The sequence below is a fragment of the Falco cherrug genome, chromosome 10, assembly GCF_023634085.1.
Source record: "Falco cherrug isolate bFalChe1 chromosome 10, bFalChe1.pri, whole genome shotgun sequence".
Lineage (NCBI taxonomy): Eukaryota > Metazoa > Chordata > Aves > Falconiformes > Falconidae > Falco > Falco cherrug.
The window spans coordinates 15,613,879-15,629,288 of NC_073706.1; the positions used below are offsets into that span (position 1 = coordinate 15,613,879).

General features: G+C 51.6%; 1 protein-coding gene across 2 annotated transcripts; it reads left to right on the forward strand.

Annotated features, from left to right (window-relative positions):
• Positions 1–506: 506 nt before the first annotated feature.
• STMN3 (stathmin 3) lies at positions 507–13,134 on the forward strand. 2 transcript variants are annotated; one of them, XM_005444856.3, is made up of 6 exons: positions 507–524; positions 702–849; positions 10,455–10,550; positions 11,020–11,195; positions 11,985–12,176; positions 12,704–13,134. In XM_005444856.3, the coding sequence occupies exons 2-6, from the start codon at positions 831–833 to the stop codon at positions 12,761–12,763; spliced, it is 543 nt and encodes a 180-aa protein (XP_005444913.1). In that variant the 5' UTR covers positions 507–524; positions 702–830; the 3' UTR covers positions 12,764–13,134. The 2 variants fall into 2 exon arrangements, with proteins under 2 accessions (XP_005444913.1, XP_055578873.1); XM_055722898.1 differs by lacking the exons at positions 507–524; positions 702–849 and adding an exon at positions 8,341–8,549.
• The last annotated feature ends 2,276 nt before the right edge of the window (positions 13,135–15,410 follow it).

Sequence of the window (15,410 nt, forward strand, 5' to 3'; positions counted from 1 at the left end):
GAAGTCTCACTGAAACCAAAGGGATCTGTTCTGCTCTTCCTCCTCTACTTTTACAGCAGTTTCCCCTGCCCCCCCCGCCCGCCAAGACCGCAGCCCCTTTTGTGCCCCAGTGCTGGTGCAAAAAAACCCACATGCCTAAAAACTGCTGAGTCTGCCTGGGATCCCTCCTCCCTGTGCTGTTGGCCTAAAGCTGCTGCACAGTTTGGGATCTGGGATTTACACCTCAGCCTAGCTAAGCCAGACCCCAGACCTGGCCCTGTGGGTGGGAGCCGCCTTGGAATGGATGGGTTAAAAAAAAAAAAAAAGAAAGAAAGAAAGAAAGAAAGAAAGAAAGAAAGAAAGAAAAAAAGAAAGAAAGAAAGAAAGAAAGAAAGAAAGAAAGAAAGAAAGAAAGAAAGAAAGAAAGGAAGAAAGAATTTGCTTATTTCCATTTTCAGCAAGGGAAAAAGCAGTTTAGCCCATCTAGAGCAGACAAGAACGGGAGGAAGAAGAGGAAAAAGCATCTTTTGCCAGAGCCCAGCTGGGTGTGTCTCCTCGCCCCCCCCCCCCCGCGGTGGGTCTGGGTTTCTGGCAGGCAGTCTTGCCTGGGAGGGATCTGCCGTCAAAACCACCCAGGAAAGGAGGCCTGATACGCTAATTAATATTCTGAACTAGTGACCCTTCTTTTTCTTTCCACCCCTTCCCTTTCTCTGGCTCTCCAGCCTCTCCCCGCCGCGGATGGCTGCAGCCCCCTCCAGCTGAGTCAGTCCTGCCTCCCCGCAGCATTGCAGCACCTCCGCAGCTCCCTGCGCTCCATCCTGCAGCACCCGCACCGCGCCCGCCGCAGCAGCATGGCCAGCACCGTCTCAGGTAGGACAGGCATCTTCTGGGGGGTTTGTCATCGATGTGCTTATAGAACCATCAGGGTTTATTGTTTTTAATCATTATTTGGAGGGTTTGAGGTTGGGGTTTTTTTCCGTTTCGGGGGAGTTGTCTGATGAGGAGGCAGCTGGTATGGCAGCATTGTTCCCTTTCCTCCCCCATACACACACCCCTCTGATGCAAGATAGCAGGTGGGCTTTTTATTTTAATATGAATACACATGTGATAAACTTGCCAGTTTAAAATATTGTTGCCATTACATTATGCCACAAGAAGATGCTGCTGCATGACAATTTATTATTATTTTTGTAACGTGATGCAGCTTTTTTTTTCCCCTAAGAAAAATTTACATGCTGTGTAGCTGGATGCAGAGAAATCAGAAATTACATTTTGTTTTGTGAAGATTGTATATTGCCTAAATGGGTAACGGAAAGAAAGACATGGACAAGAGACTGACAGTAAAGCCCTAGAAAATCCCCCAAACCCAACCAGAAAAACCTGGATGGATTTCTGTGTATTCTCAGGGCTTCCCATCCCTAGATTTCTTCCACAGCTCACATTTCTTCGTTAGAAGATGCTACAGGGGAGCGGTCCTCTGATGGCGTTGGGTGAAATCAAATGCTGCAAGGGGAGCCCTTCCTCCCCCCTACAGCAGACGGGGATCTCGGAGCAGCTGCCTGGGAGCCTGGCACCAGGGTCGGCTCTGGCTGCAGGATGGCAGCCTGCCCTGAGGATGCTGCGCTTCTTTGGTCCAGCCGTTCCCAAGAGATGTGTCTTGCCCCTTTCAGCTGGGGAGGAGGGATCCAAATGGCTGAAACTGGGAAGTGGGTGAAGAAGAAAAGCCTGAAGTGGTACAATGAATAGTGGGTGGGTTTAGAGGGTCTTTTTCTTAAAAAAAAGCTGAGTTTTCTCTTTCAATGGCTCTGAATTCTGCAGTCCATAAAGAGGAGCTTGGGCGGGGGAACTAAACCCTGGAGAGCTGGGATGGAGGGCTGAGGGGGAACAGCAGACAAAAAGGAAAAGCAGGCAGTGCTTTGTGCCCCCCCCAGCAGGGGACCAGCCAGAAGGAGACCAGCAACACTTCTTGCTTCTTCCACTGCCCTTTGCCTGTGTTTCCTGCTGTGCCTTCTCTATTCCTTTTTCCTTTGAAAAGATTGGTAGATGCAGGGGAGAGAAGGACAGAGCGATGCGGGGGAGGGGGGGATGGGTGTAAGGGTGCAGCTGATCCCGGTGGGCTTAGCATGCAATGAAAGACAGTAAAGCAGCACTGTAAAAATGTGTCTCTATGACAGAAAATTTTCAGCTATTGTATATATTTCTGCAAGTATCCCTGTCTCAATGAAGGTGTGCGGCAGTGCACGCTCAGGAGGTCCCACCCATCTGCCTGCCTTCTCTACAGAACAGGATTGGACCTCGTTTGCGGAGTGGGGGTGGGAGGGACGGCTGAGGCTCACCAGCCATCGAAACCAAGGTTGCACCGAACTTGAGATGGACGAGGTGGTGGATGAGACAGGCGTAGGCATAACATGCATTTTCCAGTTGGTGCATTCTCTCCCTCCCAACCCACATATGCCTATGGCATATTTCATCTTCCCAAAGATGCAGTTTTACTGTTAAAGGAGACTCAGGATCATGAAGAAGTGTGTGCTTCAGAGAAACTGCACTTCTTTGTGGCTCAGACCAAGCAGAGAAATGATTTCAAGGAGTAGAAAGCCATGGGAAACCAGTGATGTGGCAGGAGGAAAGAGAATAGGGCAGTGTTTGCCAAGGGAGGGAGCAGGGCTGAGCCTCGCCCAGCTGCCTTTGCAGGGAGCAGCTCCCCATCACCTATAGCACTTATAGCAGGAATGGAGAGTAGCCTGGAATGGCAGGAGAAAAAGGCAAGCAAATCCTTAAATTAAGGAGAGTCTTGTTTGCTTTCTTCGTTATTTTCTTCTTTATTGGCAGCAAACGCAGACCCGTGCTGAAGGGAGAGCAGCTGCAATTGTCTGCAGCTGGTGCCCGGGGGCTCTTTTTCCCCTTGGGAAGATTTTCTTGGGTTTGTTTAAACAAACAAACAAATCCCTGGATTGAAAAGAAGTGGGGCTTGCTTCCCCCAGCCCAGCAGTCCTCCCTCTTTCCCCCCTGCCACCTTAGGCGTTTCTCCTGGCCATGGTGGCTGTTTTCCGCGCTGGAGCAGCGGGGTGGGCGGCACATGCTCAGTGCGGGCTGAGATGCGGTGCTGGCCCCGCTGCCGGCAGTTGCAGGGGCAGAGCCCTCGCACCCCCTCCCCACCTCGGCCGCACCAGGCTTTGGGCTTTTCTGCACCGCAGAAGGGGCATCTGGCCGGACCCTGCAGGGCTGCATAACTTTCCCCACCATTTGTAGGCATCTGGGTGGAATAAAGAGATGCGAGGTTATAAAATGATGCAGTAAGGTGACAGCCTCGTGGGCTTTGCTCCAATGTCTGCACATCTGAGAAGGTGGAGCCAAGAGGCAACACTGGTTTGTCATTCCTGGCCTTACAACTGGGCACGGTAAATGTGCTTTGGCAGATCCTGAAGTTTTCCCCTCCTACACAGACACGCGAGAGTTGTGTGACTTTGTGTAGGTCTGGGTTATCCCCTTAATCCCTTTTCTGGGATTTTACTGGTAGGCACCGTATGGTATTGCCCTGTCCTGACACTTACTGCTCATGCCGCAGAGCCAGAGCCCTTTCCATCAAGCTCTCCACCTCTGTGTTCTCAAGAAATCACTGTTCTCTTTTCTTCAGGTATTGATGGAGTCTATATGGTCTTAAAAACTTATGTTACTTCTATTAGGACTTCAGTTTTACAAGCCAAAAAAATCTATTGTAGCCATTTTTAATATTTTTTTTTTACCACTGTATCCAAATGAGGGGTCAAAATCCTCCAAAAATATTTGTTCTTTCTAAAATATAAATCATATTTTCTTTGATGGCAACATGTAGACTCTGTGAGGATCCCTTACGTATCTCAAAAGAGCTCTTTCTTGAGGCATAGCAATGTTGGTTCAAGTTTGGGGAAGGCATTGTTTTGGCAGATGAACACATTCTCCTTCTGCAAAGGAAAAGCTGAGACTGAGCGGTGTGATGTGGCAGCTGTAAGGTTGCAGATAAGACCTGGGTGGCAGCAGTGTGGGCAGCAGGATGGATTGCAACTTCCAGCTTTCTTAGGGTGAACGGGGCTGATGATTCTTGCTGACAATACTTGGAGGGACCTGAAGCTCACTAAACCTTCTATACCTCTGAAATAATGGGAAACAGCATGGCTGGCTGATCCCTCCCAGGTGTCCAACTGACATGGGCTTTATTCTTCTGGGTGTAAGCTTATGTTTAAAAAAAAATAATCTCCTGTCCAGAGGGCAGTTAAACCAGTGGTCCAGTCTTTGCCTGTGATTTAGAAATACAGAAGAGCTAGAGAGCAACCAAAGGCCATGTGCATGTGCTGCAGCGCTCTGGCACATCCCAACTGGTGAAGAGCTGATCAGCGTATTTCCAAATAATCCTTTTATTCTTTCAAGGTACCTCTACATGTTTAGTGTCATACTAGAGAACCTTGTGTTCTCTGAATGCGTTTATACAAATATTACCACTGTATAGCAGGCAAGTAAAATAATCTTCTGGTTAATGCAAAGGAAACCAAGATCCAGAGACCCAGTGGCTGTCTGGTCACACAGCATGTCTGTACCTGATGCTTCATGGCATTGGACTCCTGTCTCTGCCTCATGAACTGCTGTCTTATCTGGTCCCCAGCTCCTTTGTAGCTCTTTGCCTCATCCAGACCTGACCCTCTGAACCCTCTGTGTTTGCCCCAAATCCACAAACACCCTGGGACAGCCAAATCCACAAACACCCTGGGACAGCTGCCTGCATTGGGCTCCTTTCTTTGCTTTATGAAGCAACTCAGGCCATGCTTCTCTCCTTCCTGACAGTCACCCACCAGCTCAGCTGCCGGGTCTCCGCTGCCTGTTCAGCCCCTCTCTCTTGCCAAGCCCTTAGAAGAGGAGCTTTCCCTGGTTGTTTTCTGGAGGGCAGCCCACATGTTCCAGTGGTACAGCCTGGGTGATTTGCTAACCTGTTGGCTGTGCGGAAGACAGGTTGATGTGGTGTCCATGAGCTGCAGGTGAAACCCAGGGGAGCGGCCGGGTGACTGGGAACCCTTCCTGAGTGACAGTTTAGCAGATGTCGGACAGAAGGCAGAGTAACCCTCGCATCTGCCTCTTACCATGGATGGTTCCACATGAACCCACAGTAACTTCTGGGCCTCAGATCTCCTGAGGAGCAGCTGAGATGGTGTATGGCATCAGTGTGGGGTACAAATGCTGATTTGAAGAAAACCCCAAACCCACTAGTGTTTTCTGGTTGTGTGAGCTCCCCACTGACCTGTTTTCAGAAGCTGGGGAGCAAGAAGGTGGAAGCGAGTTAAACTGAAGTGAGGGTCTTGCCATTATTTTTATGCTAAGATTCAGAGCAGGTGACAATATCTAGGGTCTGTTGCACTCTCGAGGCTCATCAAGAACTAGGGTTGCTCTTGTGTATGTGGCATTGCAGTCTTTGTGCTGAAGGACTCCGTTCGCTGTCTCTCCAGCTTCCTTACCTTCTGGTTGTGCTTTGTCTATAGTTGTACTTGGACTGTTCCCATTTTTTCATGCTATAATATTCTTTATGGAAGCAATTTTTACTTCTCCAAAGTTATCTCTGCAAACCAAATTATTTCCTTATCATAACCTTCCTTTGACCTTGCTATTAGACATAGCACATCTGGTCTCATCCATTTAAAGTGCCTGAATTCACATAAATTAGTCTCGCTATGCCTCTGGTTCATTATGAATGACTCTGTATCAGCGTTGTGCCTAAATGGCCTCACTCTGTTTTGCTGGATGTCATTAAACAAGAAGACAGACTACTCAAGCAGTCTGCAGTTTAATTTTATCTGGTTAGGAGGCAGAGAACAAAACTTTTTGATGACTAATAAGTGGTGAGCACCACTGCCCAGGTACATCGTGAGTGGGAAGATAGTTCCCGTTGCTCACACGCTGCACCCATCCCTAGCCATTCCTCCATCTCCTGCACCACAGTCACTCCAGGAGCAGCTGGATGGTGTCTCCGGGGGGTGGTGGTGTATCTTGGAGATAAACACTTTCCACGGATAAATGCTGTACACAGGGCTCGTGCAAAGCAGCAAAGCAGCGAGGCTATGGAAGTGAAGTATGTGCTGTGTAGCACTAGAGGGAGCACAGGAGATGAGTGGCTGGAGAGAAAGCAAGCTGGGAGCAACCCGGCCCTCTTGGTGGCTTGATGAACGCCCAGGTGATCTCTCTTCTTCTCCTTGCCACAGGGAGAAAGGTGTTTTGCCCATGCAATATATAGAGCACAGAGAAAAGTTAGATGAAAAATTTTAATAAAGATTAATTGTGGCCTGGGGTGTGCAATGGAATATAAACAAAGCAGGATCTGACTGTGCTGTTTACAGGGCATAAATACTCAGAGATGCTGAGGACTGGTCCTTTTTAGATAGTATTCTATCTTAATCACTACCCAGGGCCCTATGAAACCAACTAAATGCAAGTTCACCCCTTTACAGGATGGGACTCTGATATATTTTCTATAACTTCTACAGTTTATTCACTCAATTTACACAACTCCGTTATTTGCAATGTTTCACCCCAATTCTGAGATGAAAGCTGTGAAGTGTTACGACTTAGTGATGAAGACCATACCAGAGTGAATGAGCTTGTTACTATTGCAGCGTTTGTCCAAAAAGAAAAGTAAAATATCCACAATTCATACCTGAGCGAGCAGCCTGTCCTAACCCTCTACCCATCAGTGGGACAAAGCTCTTGCTGTACCTCGGAGACCACGGTGACACTGTGGTGTAGTGTCCCTTAGGAATTGAGCCAGAGCGCCTTACTAATTTATGCACACATACAATATTTGCTCAATGTGAGCTGAATTTATGTTTCCTAACTTGGCAGAAGTAAAAAATGCAAATAGATGCTTAAATAACAAGTACGGCATTTCGTGTCTAATTGTTCTTAAATTATGTACATTTGTGCACTAGAAGACATACAGTCTGTCCTGGAAGGGACTTGGTGGCCATAGCATATTCTGGCCAGCCAGCTCTCTTACCTTGGCTCAAGGATTTTGTTTGCTGGCATAAATATGTCCTCAAAATTTTGTCTCCATTGTCAAATGTGAGTGCAGGTACTTCTGAACTAAATTTTAGTGCTGAGGTTTGCAGTGCTGATCTCCTACCCTTGGGCGTTTCAAGCAGGTCCTTGTGACCAGCGGCGCTGGAGGCACAGCCCAGGGGCTCGTTGGCAGCCCCTTGAAGTGACCCAGTCGTTGTGTTTCTTGCTTTTACTTGCTGGATCAGAGGATCTACCCCCCTGACAGGAGGCCTTTTCTTATTTTAGCCTGTTGACAGCGCGCTGGATACACATACCGCCTATTTGTCACTGATGGTCAAAAGCGCACAAGGCCGTGGGCGTTGCTGTGGGTGATGCTGTGTCCCACGGGTGACCGCGGGGACAGAGCGGGGCCGGGAGGGCCCCAGGATCCATCCACTTCTGGGGCCGTGGGTCGGGGTGACTCCTTCGGGGGCCGCTCCTGCCCCCTCCTCGTGACAAAGCCTCTGGGCTCGGTGCTGCTGGGGGCTTGCCGGGGGCTGTGGCGACCGGGCAGCTCCGGGCCGGGGTCTCTCGGGGCGGGGGTGCGATGCTGAGCGGGCAGCTCCGGGCCGGATCCCGGGGTCTCTCCGAGGGGGCGGTGCTGAGCGGGCAGCTCCGGGCCAGGATCTCTCGGGGTGGCCGTGGTAACCGGGCAGCTCCGGGCCGGGGGCTCTCGGTGTGTGTGTGCGATGCTGAGCAGGCAGCTCCGGGCCGGGATCCTGGGGGTCTCTCGGGGGAGCGGTGCTGAGCGGGCAGCTCCCGGACCGGGGTGTCTCCGGGGGAGGGGGCTGTGCTGAACGGGCAGCTCCGGGCCGGGGTCTCTCGGGGTGTGTGTGCGATGCTGAGCGGGCAGCTCCCGGGCCGGGGTCCCGGCGCCGCGCGGACCCTCCCCGGCACCGGCCGCGGGGTCTCGGGCCGCTCCCGGTGCTCCCCCCGCCCCCCGAGGCGCGGGGCGGGAGCGGGTTCTTCCGACGGTGGCGCTGCGGGAGGTGACCCCGCCGGTCCCCGCGGCCCCGCAGCGCCCAGCCCCGCCCCGGCCGGGCCCGCACGCGCCGCCGATGGCACCGGGTGGCGCGGGGGGCAGCTGCGGCCCCGGCGTCGGTGTGTGTGTGTGTGCACAGCAGCTCCGCAGCTCGGTACGGCCGTGCCGCATCCCGGCGGGGCGGTGTCCGTCTGCCCTCCTCCTTTTCCGTTCAGTTGACGGGGCGGGGGGGAACGGTCAGTGCGCGCTGCAGAAGGGAAAGCGCCGCCGGGAAGATCCGGGTGGGATGGAGGCAGCTGCGGAATTACTACAGCAGCTCTGAAGGCAGGGACCGCAGCGCACTCGTCTGCACAGAGCGTGGAACCAGCGCAGGGCAGACGTACTGCAGTCCAAGTAATGACACAAACAGCGCTGTGCTCCGTAACGGGGGCTAGGGGACAACTGAACGAGTGGGCTGCGGGTGCAGCACATCTGCTTAATGTCTTGATTTCACCCAGGACCAGACATAATGGTAGAGCAACGACCCCGGTGCATGGTTCGTATTAAGAGATAACATCTCTCATTCAGTCCAGGGGACCCTCCCCAGGGCCCTTGGCAGCACATGATGGGATACACCAGCTTGCTGCTGCATGCCCCGACTTCTAGCACGATACAGCACTCTCAGAGGCTTTCCAGTGACATTTTTCATTAAGAACAAAACCAAAGATGTCCTGCTCTGTGGCTAGCTCTGCTGATGGAAACTATTCCTATTTGATTTACAGGACTGCTCAGGGTATTAAAATCAGAACGTGCAGCAAACTAAAAAAATGTTCAGTAAAGAGCTGAGCTTCAGGGACTGTTGGTTAGCAAAAGGAGGGTGTTAATTAGGATGAAGTTCTGTATCTAGAAGGAAAAATAAGTGCACATATGAAGCAGGCATATGAAACCACTGTTTTCGCACCTGAGTAGCTGCAGGAAGGCAGAGGAGATCTGAAAGATGCTCCTAAGAGAATGTGGTACACAAAGTGATACTTTTTTCAAAATTGTTCTGTATCTAATGCCTCTTCAGATCACAAAGCTCTGGGGATTTCCCTTCCCTGGCCCAAAGGAGGGTCTTGCTCTGAAGGTGGCATTGGCGGCCAGGCTGCAGGTTCTTCTCTGGCTGGAGGTCAAACGGCAGCTCGGTCAGGAAGGGTCAACCAAGGCCAGGAGCACAAGGACGTGTGGGAAATCCAGAAGTAGGACCAAGGCAGAGCAGCAGCATGTCTGTGCCCTTGGTGGAGGGAGGAGGAGGGGCAGCATGAGGCTCAGGGCAGGTTTGGCCTGACACGCAGCCATGAAGACTCTCCCCGCATGTCTGGGTGTCCCCTGTGAAGCCAGGCCGGGGCAGAGCCTCACAGCATGTGGGAGACAGCAGCACCCACTGCTGAGCCTCAGCTGCTGACCTGTGATGTGGCAGTGTTGCTGCAAGGGTTACACTGGTGTGATAAAGAACTTGACAGCCTGATGGAGCACCTTTCTGTTTTCAAGTCCTTCTATTCTGAGGTTCTTTGTCAAGTGTGAGTGAACAGTTCACTGTCTTTAATGTGCTAAACTCCAAAAATACAGGTGAAGGTTGCCCCAGAAACAGACCCACTGCAAGCTGTGGTGCTGCTGTCGTTGGGGCAGCAGCTTGTGTACTTGTGATCACTGCGGATGCTGCAGTGCATCCTCCAGTCACAGGAATGATGAGCAAACTGGAGGGATCTTGCAGCAGTGGAGCTCGAAGGGTTTGTGTATTTCCCTGTCCTATGCAGAAGGCTGTGGGGACAGCATTTGCAGACCAGCATCAGCCTCTGCCTGCATGGGCCAAGGTGGTGACAGAATCCACTTACACCCTCCCTTATCTGCTTCTGCAGGGAAGGAAGCACCTCAGGAAGCTGAGTTACAGCAATCCCCCTGCTTAGCAGCACCCTGAACTGTATCTTCACTCAGATGCCCATTTTTTTTCTCCACATTGCTGGCTGCCTCTTGCTTCTTCACCCTGATGTCAGAAATGCATATTCCTAACTTGCCAGGGGTTGAGCAATGTTTCCAGGTATTGATGTGCGTTGTTTTACCTCTGAGTCTGGAACTGGAATGGAGAAAGAGTCTGGGCAGCTGTCCCGATGGGGTTAACTACACGGGCTGCAGTGTTTTACTCCTTCGGAGTGAAAATCCTGCACAGAAACTTATACCTCTAGATGTGGCAAATTCCTCCTGTGTCTTCCTACCACATTTGCCACACTGGCAGCTAGTTTAATCTGCTCTAGAACAGATGCTCATTGGGAACCTCTTGGCAAGCTATAGCACCCTGGAAAAGATTCCACAGAGTCTGGTAGCTGAAAATGTGTTTTCTTCTGTCCACTTGCTTCATTTCTCCGTGACAAAGAGCTGCCACTGCCATTAGACACTCTTCTCATTGCTATTTTGTACTTTTCAGCCTACAAGGAGAAAATGAAGGAGCTGTCTCTGCTCTCCCTCATCTGCTCCTGTTTCCACACCCAGCCCCATCCCAATACCATCTACCAGTATGGAGGTACGTAACCTGCTCTCACAGGGGCCACGACATCATTTGCGTGATGCTCCAGCAGACAACTTGGGAGCTCGTCAGAGTGCTGGGCTTTCCCAAACTGGAGCAGCAATCCATGCCTCAGCCCAGGGTCTTTCTGTTTAGTCTCCTTTCACAGTTTATGTTATTAACATAACCAACATTTTCCCAGAAAGTGCCTGCAGAAGCTGTCTGCTTCATGCTGGGGTGATGCGTAACATGTTAACAGCAATATGGCCATTCTGTAACTATGCCATGAATTTAAATTAATTGCATTGACATAGAGGGGGGATGAAGCTGATCACTAATCGGGAAATTTTGGAGACAGAACAAAATCACCCATATCAGGGCATGGGAACACCCTAATTCCTATGTGAAGAGCTCAGTGCCCTCAGGTGAATGCTTTCCTGAGTGTCATGGCTCCACAGAGTTGCTGTTTTTTGCCCCTCCCCCAAAGATATGGAGGTGAAGCAGCTGGATAAGAGGGCATCAGGCCAGAGCTTCGAAGTGATCCTGAAGTCGCCTTCAGATTTATCTCCCGAGAGCCCCATCCTTTCCTCCCCACCCAAGAAGAAGGATCTGTCCCTGGAGGAGCTGCAGAGGAGGCTGGAGGCTGCAGAGGAGAGAAGGAAGGTAATGAGATGTCCTGTAGAAGCAGTGACTTTTCTGTGATGGGTACCAGTTGCACCAAACCCTAAAACTGGCTTAGCAGGAGCAATCTAAATTGGCTGGGAAGAGTCTTCTGACAGTTATCATTATATTCCACTGTAAATTGTCAGGTGAGACATGGGAGTCATGGAGTGAGGTTCTGTAGCCTTGTTTAGGCAGGGAACTGGACACGATGATCATCATCGTCCTCCTGTTCCTAAAACCACACGGTATGGTGTCCTCTGCATGTGACCTGCCGGTGGGGGCTGTTCTCGCCAGCTGATGCTGCAGATGTAGCAGGTGGTCACACACCAGCCTGAACCACACCGAAACACAGCTGTGTGTTTCGGACAGCTGGCTGTGCCACATTTTATTGTAAGTGCTGTATGAAATGTCTCCTGGTGAAAACTGCTGAAAAGGAGAAAACCGGTAGAGTAAAACAGAGTATAAATGTTATGGGTATTGGTGGCTAAGAGGAGAGCAAGCTGGAATCATTGAAAGGATGAGGTGACACTTGGAGAGGAGACTCAACGTCCACGTGAAGGTCACCTTGGTTTTGCTGAGCTGGTGGGCGCAGCGTTGCATTGCCTGGAGCACCGGGCCCAGCAGACATTGCCCCACCGCAGGAAAAAGGTATCAAAGTATCTTCCAAGCCAGAGTGTTATGGGATGGAGGGGGGTGGCAGAGTGGCTTTGAGCAGAGGAGATGGTCAGAAAGCCTTTCTGGGGAGCTGAAGGCTAGAAGAGCCTCTTCGGTTTCCTTACGCCTCGGCAGACCCAGGAGGCACAGGTGCTGAAGCAGCTGGCGGAGAAGCGGGAACATGAGCGGGAGGTGCTGCACAAGGCACTGGAGGAGAACAACAACTTCAGCCGCCTGGCCGAGGAGAAGCTCAACTACAAGATGGAGCTGAGCAGGGAGATCCGCGAAGCACATCTTGCCGCCTTGAGGGAGCGGCTCCGTGAGAAGGCGAGTGCGATGCTGTGGGAGAGGGCTGGGTGCTGGTGGCCATGGCAGGAGCTGGGGTCTGGTCCCTGCAGGTTTGTCCCAGTGCGATGGGCACAGAAGAGTGAGCATCCCATTGCTGGTAGGAAGCGGGATGTGGAGCAGCTCCACTCAGGAGCAGCATGAGGAGGGGGGAATGTGTCTTTCAAGGTCAGTAAAGAAAATACCATCTGGCTGATCTTGATAAGTGCAAGCTCAAAGGCACAGGATCAGGCCCACCCCACATCCACGGGTGGGTGGCTGAAGGGCTTTGCAGAAGGCAGGAGCCGCGAACGTGTTTGCTGTAGGTTCGCATCACCTCCAGTCTCCCACAGGTGAGATGCTTTGATCCTTGCAGGTATAACCCGCTGCCCTCGGGGTGTGTTGGATGGGTGACCAGTGTCTTTTCTTTTGTTTTTGCCTGATGCCAATTCTGTGTGCAGGAGAGAAGGAAAGCAGAAATTGCAAGCACAGAAAGTGTTAGCCTGGTGGTGTCTCTCCCATCTTTGCAGGAACTGCATGCAGCTGAAGTTCGCAGGAACAAGGAACAGCGGGAGGAGATCTCTGGATAAAGGGCTTTTCTACACATCTAGCACCTGATTCCTGTTAACAAACCAACCAATCGACCAACCACCACATTTTATTTTGTTTGTCTAGATGCAACATTCGGTTCTCCATCCCCCCCTCCCCTGGTGTTCGTCCCCCAGCTACACGCTTCTCTATCTCTGCATCCTTAATAGTCAGTACTTGTGGGGATTCACAGATCATAGGGACCTCTAAGCAGAATAGCAACTAGTTAACATGAAATAGAGAATCAGTCAATCGACCGGTCAATCAAACAGCTTCTTTGGAGGGTTTTGTCCTTTTTTAAAAAAATATTTCTTAAACTGATGTAAAAAAAAATAATTAAGATATTAATAAATTCAACCAGCAGTGTCACAGAGATACGGATTTCTTATCTGGGGCTTTTACTCCTCTTGGTGTTTGCTCTGAGCCAAATATCAGTTTCAGAATAATGGGAAGTAAGTGGTAATTTCTGTGTGTGGAGTGGAACAGGGAACAGCCCCACGTTTGCCAGCGGTAGGAGAGAGGAATGAGAGGGTTGGATGGCTCGGGAGTCACGGCGTGCAGAAACCTCCCGCCCTCAGCGGTGCGCGGAGCCAGCCCAGGCAGGCAGTGAGCCAAAGGCCTCGTCTCTGCAGGATTCTTTGATACCCGTGTGGAAATAGGGGAGGGTCCCCACCCAGAGCTTGGTGCCCCTGGCACGGCCTGGTGCGCTGGGTGCCCGCGGGCTGAAGGAGCCGGTCGAGCGAGCTGCCCTCTCGAGCCCCAGAGGTCTTGGCCGCGCAGCTGGGGAGCACTGCGGGTGGCGGTGGCACCCCCAGCTCTGCGGGACCCCTGAGAGAGGGCACTCGCTCTGCCACTCCCCGGCGCTCCCACAACACCGTGTGTCACTCCATAAGAGAGCAAATCCAGTAGAGACGGTGCATGGTTGTGAACTAGCCTTTTAGTGAGCAGAATAACCATCCTTATTCCCTGTTTCCAAAGATGGATGTCGCTCTTCGATGCCGTTACAGACACCGAGAGTGGAGAGGGGCTTGGGGGCAGCACCCTGGGGGGCAGCACACGCCAGCTGCCTGCTGCTCCCTCCGGACCTGCGGCTTTGGGCGAGATGGAGCTAAGGGGCAGTAATTCTGCAGTAAGGGTGAAGAGATGTCCCCATGCTTGCTCCTTGTCTATCTTTCGCTTTTTAAGGCCTATTTTTAAGAAAAAAACCTTGCCTCTTGATGGAGGTAGGGATGAGCAGAGAAGATACAAGCATGGTAGTAATGTCCCATCTAAATAGGTGCCTGTCAAAGCCCACGGAGCTCCTCATCTTCGAGAGTCACAGCTGCGGAGGTAGTCAAGGTGCAGGCAAGGGGGCTGCCACCCTCCCGCCGAGACCTGCTCGCCTTGCCCCACCTCTGCTTCTGCCTTGAGAAACTAAGTGGAGATGTTGCATCCGAAAAGCAGGGACCAGCCACCTCCCGGCGCGGGGCCTCGCAGGACGCCGTGCTGGGACTCAGCCCTGGAGCAGGGTCCTGCAGCCAGGGTTTGCAGAGGATTCCATGGAAGCTGCTTTCATTGGAAGCAGAAGGTAAAAAGACTTCCCCTCTGTCCCATGCTTCGAGATCACTGGGTTCTTCTTTTTTTTGCAGACCGGTGCGGTGTTCCGGGGACATGGCGCAGGGTGCCTGGGCAGTATTTACACCAGGGCGCTGCTCCTGCCTGCCTCGCGATGGCCCCTCCGTCTGGGCTGCCCTCTCAGACCCCAGAATAAACCAAAGGGGCATCCAAGGCACCAAGATGTTTAATTATTAGTAATTGCTATCCTCTGCACGCTGTGCCTCCAAAGAGCCATTCCATGGGTGGGATCAGGGATTCCTGCGGTGGGCTTTGCAGGATTCTTGGGGAATAATTTAAGCAAACGAGGGGTGCCGAGTGGGCACGGGCGCAGCCCACCCAGGGTCCCCATGCTCTGCGCAGCAGTGGCGGACAGCGAGGAGCTAGAGCAGATGAGGGGTTTGCAGAGGGAATAGCGATCCCCTTGCTTCTCCTCCCCTCTGAAAAAGAAATCATTGCTGTTTTTGCCAGAAGCTGAAGTTTTCCATCTACCTTGTGCTTTAATTAGTTGAAGAATTGATTACGGCCTGGGGTGACCATCAGGCAGTGGCAGAAACCCCACAGAAAGCCAAAGAGCAGCAGCTGCTGGAGAACAGACCCCGGGGCTCTTTGCTAATCTCCCCTGAAGTCCCAGCTGGGTTTGGGAGGGATCCCCAATGGCCACAGTTTGATGTTAGGGGACTCTGCTCCTAAAAGGGTTGGCTTCCTTACTCCCAAACCCCTCCGCCTGGGCCGGCGGGAGCACAGGACTGTTAGAATGCCCCAGCACTGTCAGTGACAAAAAAAATAATAAATTATATTTAGGGCTAAGAGGGAAAAGGGAAGGAAACTGAGGGTTGAATTTCTTAACAGTAGCTAATGATCAGTTTATAGTAGCAGCTGTCTTAGATAAGCATCTGTGTAGAGCGCAGCATCACCGCCAGCATCACCTCATTCATATAGTGATGACAAATTTTAAAAAGTTTAAAAAAAAATTTAAAAGTAATTTAAACAAAATGTTTGTGTGTAAGAAATGGTTGAAACTGTCAAATGTCTGTGTCCCGCACGTTTGTGGGA

Excerpts from the sequence above, each read along its gene's own strand:
- STMN3 (XM_055722898.1), top strand. The coding sequence starts at position 8,411 with ATGACACAAACAGCGCTGTGCTCCGTAACGGGGGCTAGGGGACAACTG. Across the intron at positions 8,550-10,454 it reads AGCAACGACCCCGGTGCATG|CCTACAAGGAGAAAATGAAG; the intron begins GTTCGTATTAAG and ends TGTACTTTTCAG. Across the intron at positions 11,196-11,984 it reads CTGCAGAGGAGAGAAGGAAG|ACCCAGGAGGCACAGGTGCT; the intron begins GTAATGAGATGT and ends ACGCCTCGGCAG.